Source organism: Buceros rhinoceros, unplaced genomic scaffold (genome assembly GCF_000710305.1).
Source record: "Buceros rhinoceros silvestris isolate BGI_N320 unplaced genomic scaffold, ASM71030v1 scaffold23385, whole genome shotgun sequence".
NCBI lineage: Eukaryota > Metazoa > Chordata > Aves > Bucerotiformes > Bucerotidae > Buceros > Buceros rhinoceros.
The window spans coordinates 29,611-33,851 of record NW_010414917.1 but is presented as its reverse complement, the minus strand read 5'-3'; the positions used below and the strand labels follow the sequence as shown (position 1 = coordinate 33,851).

Here is a 4,241-nt window from a genome sequence, read left to right as displayed (position 1 = left end):
TGCCACCAGCCCACGCGTCTGGCCACTGGTGCCCTGCAGCCCGCCACGTCCCACCACACCTCCATGCACAGGGGAAAGCGGACAGACCCCGCTGTGAAGTCCCAACATCTGCCAGGGCTCAGACTCAGGATCCCGGCTGGACGCTGGGAGCCCCCTGGCTGTGCTGGGAGCCCAGGCTAAGAGGAGCCCTTGTCAAACGCCAGATGAACTGAGGAGTCTCCCAGCCCAGTCTGACTCCCTACACCATCCCCGCTCAGTCGCCTCATGACGCTGCCAGCAGCTCACACCTCCTCGGTGCCTCGGCCCTCCTGCTCCCAAACTAAAGGTCTGAAGGCTGCTCGGCAGCCCCAGAGCAGGCGCACGAGTGTGTGCTGTAGTGGGTCAGCACTGAGCTACAAACAGGACATTTGCACCAGTGAATCAGGCACTCAGCCAGGGACTTTGTCCCAGACAGGGGACCGACTCATTTCTCCATCTCTCCAGCCCTGGGGAGCACCACCTCAGTGCAGCCCGACACCCCTGTGCGGCACAGCGTGCGCCCAGTTCGTTCAAGCGATGGGGAAAGCCCGTGCTCCGAGCACACAGACTCTCTTTTCCCCCTTCTACCCTGCTCATTCCAGCACTGCTGGGCTCTTCATTAGCTGGCCGAACAGCCACCGCCAGCTCCTGCGCACCATCCAAAGCAGCTTCGTCACAGGAGGGTGGTTTCTTGGTCACATTTGGATGGCTGGCAGGTAACATTCTGTGCGTCCCAAATCCCCATAACATGAAGCATAACTAAAAGGAGCCTGGAATGACAGGATGGGCAGGGGGATGTGGGGCACAGCCAAGGGCATCAGGTCTGGTGGGACCTGCAAGCAGAGAAGCACCTCGGGCGAGAGGGGTGAAGAGCAGCTCTTGGCTGTTTTAGGAGAGGAGGAGAGCAGAGTGGGGCTGGGGGGAACAGGGGAGGAGAGCAGGCATCTCCCGGGCATGGCAGGAGGAAGGAGGGTGTGCTGGGAAATGCCATGCAAGGTTTGCATTCCCCGCTGCCTGTTTACAGGGAGAAAATTCCCTGCAGGGTGCGTACAGGCGGCTGGAGGCAAAAATAATAGGATGCCAAAACCCAGCGCTTCACTGGGTCAGAGCTGCCTCTGCCCACCCTGAGGCCCAGAGAGGACCCACCCGTGCAGGGGTCTCCTCGGGGAGGTTGCTCTCCATCGGCAGCTCTCCATCCAGCAGACAAGCTGGAACAGGCTTCTGTGAAACGCACAGGATGCTGCTGGTGACGAGCACGAGGAGAGAGATGCTGAGGAAGAAGGTAACTGTGTCCATAAGCACTGAGGCTCAGGAGCCCTTGAGTCGAGTTCCAGTCTCTGCCGCGGGCTTGCTAGGTGACCTTGGCCAAATGACGTAAGAGCACGTGCTTCTAAGTGCTTTCTCTCCTTCCCGGCCGTAGGACTGTAAGACTATTTCTGCCTTTCTACCAAGCCTTGTCTTGCTTGTTTATTTGAGTTGAAAGCTCTTCAGGGTGGGGACTACACACACAACACCTACCAGAATAGATTTACGGTCCCAGTTGGGGCCTTTTAGCCATTATGATAATAATAACTGCGGCAACCACAGCTGCATTTAGACACATCTGGTAGAGAATCCTTCAGGACTGCAGACAGGGAGGTTATTGTCTAAGAGGCATGACAGAGCCGTCATTTCCCTTCCCAGGGTGGACTTACTCCTCATGCAGAGCAGCGGCTGCTGCCCACACCTCCCGCAAACGAAGGTGCAAGTCATGCAGGGGGTCAATAGCACCTCACCAACAACGCTGAAAGCAGCAGCAGAATGGAGCAGGTTTTTAAGTAAAAAAACTCATAATAGTGTCATGGATATTGAAGACCAGACCCCCATTCTGCACAGCCTGGAGGAGCACATGGTGCCTGCCTGCTCCTCCAGTCAGGGTGCTGAGCCATCCACACCGACTGCAAGACCCATACGCCAACCTTTAACTCCTCATGATGGAGCAGAGGCCACGTGCCGGGAACCGGAACGGTTCAGCTGCTCAGCACATCTCGCTCAAGCTGCAGCACATACATAACGCAGCCCAGCTCTGATAAAGCCCATGTCATCAGTAAATCTCCAAACACCCTGCTCGAGAAGTCAATATATTTACTCTGATTTCACAGGAGGAGAAATGGAAGCACAGGCGCAAAGTGGCTCTTCAGTCCCAACCTGTCAACCCCTCCCTGCGCTGCTGTCTCATCAGAAAGGAGGACTTCTGCGCTGCGGCTCTGCCTCCCTCACCATCTCTCCCCAGCAACCATCACAGGAGGCACAAATCGGTCACTGCGACCTCAGAACGTGTGTGCAGCGACTCGGAATAGCTCTGCGAAGCAAAGGAACTGAAGTTCAGACTCGACACCAAGACGGGAACGCTCTAGGTGGGAGGCAAGGTGGAGAAGAGCAAAAGGAGGAGCAGACAGACCGACCCCATGCCCCCAGACCCCGACCTCGCTTACCTCTATCGTGGGGTCATACTCATCCACAAAATGGTTCTGAATGAGCTGTATCGTCAAAGCACTCTTCCCGACACCACCAGCTCCCACCACCACCAGCTTGTATTCGGTCATCTTCCAGCCGACCCCAGCTCAGGGCTCCCAGGAGCACCACCACCTGCGAGGGAAAACAGCTGCCGTGTTAGGAGAGGGGGTCTCTCGCCGTCACCGCCCGCTCTGCAGCGGAGCAGACCGTTCAGCCCCCCTTTTCTGCTGGAGAAGGCACAAATACACAAAGCATGGCCTTCTTCCTCGGTAGCAGGTGCTCCCAACATCTCCTGCACATGCCAGGTGCGCCCAAACGCTGCGAGGTGGAGACGCGGAGCTCTGGGATCTGACATGCCGTCACACAGAGGCATCAAACTCTTCAACAGAGGTGAAGGGTCGCACCCCTGAAGGTTTTAACATTCTTTTAAGTTGCTTGACTTCAGCAGGGATTGACGATGGGACAAGTTAAACCCACCTCACTGCTATCCTGGGTGGTGAGGAGCCACCCCTCGCTCCCTGGGATGAAAACCAGTGAGCCAACACCAGGTAAGCAACCTGCTTTATGAAACTGTCCACGCAGTTGCCAGCACAGGGAGCTCTGCTCCAGGACCTCCCTGGCTTCTCACCCCAAGCTCACAGACGTACCACCCTGGCGAGCCTGGCCTGGAAATGGGGTGATGCTGGGATGGCCTGTGCGCCCCATGGGTCAAGAGCTTTCTTACCTTCTTCCCACCCAGCACACTGGGGATCTGGCCAAAGCAAATTACACTGATTTCAGTCTGTCACACCGTGCTGTGTCTCCAGAATCCACTTTGGATCCTGCTTTGGCTTTTATGGTCTGACACACTAGGGTCTCCAAGGGGAGACAGCCTCACCTAAAACCATGAAACGTGGTCTAAAGTCCCGCAAGGAACTGCAGCATCCAGAACTGTTTCACCTAATCCTCTGCTGGTAATGAAGGTTACTTTAAAACGGGCAGAATAACCCATCAGACTGCAAACAAAACCGTGCTGGTCCCGTGAAGTGCTGCAATCCTTCAGCCCGACGGCTGGATGCAAACCGCACACGTTCCCCAGGCAAACGTCAAGAGGTAAAGGAGTGTTACTGATCAGGAGCCTGAGGTACAGGCTCTGGAAATCAAAAGCAAACCCTATCATAACCCGTTTAAGAGGTCTGGTTTTCTGGGAGTGCTCAGCGCTGTCTCCGATTTGCCTTATCTCAAGCTGGAGATCCAACATCATCAGACAGATTTAAAAGCCTTGGCCAATGCGGTTTGGATGCCAATGCCCACAGGAGCAGGGAAGAAGTCTCACACCACACCCCCCCCAATACACCGCTGGCTCCACGTCTTCACCCTCAGCCTTCACTAAACCTGAACCACAGAGCAGGTTTGAGACGATGGCACATCCACACCCTCTGCCCAGCCTCCAGCCATGCTGGCCATCACCACAGGGAGGACGACTGCGGAAGGGGCACCCCCGCTCCCGTGCGATGGCCTGTCCACAGGGCACGGTCAGTAGTCACGGGAATGATGCGGAGGGAAAGGACAAGCAAACCACATTCTGCAGCAGCAGGAGAAAAATCCCCACCCACCCCACCCCTCTTAAATTTCTGCGCCAATGCTGCTGAGAAAGAGGAACTTTAACTCAGGAAGATTACAAAACCCCAAAGGTTTAAATAGAAATCCACCCACGCTGGACTGCAACCCCTGCCCACTGGAAGCCA

At 56.0% G+C, this 4,241-nt stretch overlaps 1 protein-coding gene across 1 annotated transcript in view; it reads right to left on the bottom strand.

Annotated features, from left to right (window-relative positions):
• The window catches only part of HRAS (Harvey rat sarcoma viral oncogene homolog), a 20,941-nt gene that overhangs the window by 7,912 nt on the left and 8,788 nt on the right, over nt 1–4,241 (bottom strand). Inside the window, exon 2 of the mRNA XM_010137256.1 lies at nt 2,493–2,646. Within this exon, the coding sequence (XP_010135558.1) occupies nt 2,493–2,603 (111 nt within the window). The 5' untranslated portion in view covers nt 2,604–2,646. The remainder of the gene's footprint in view (nt 1–2,492; nt 2,647–4,241) is intronic.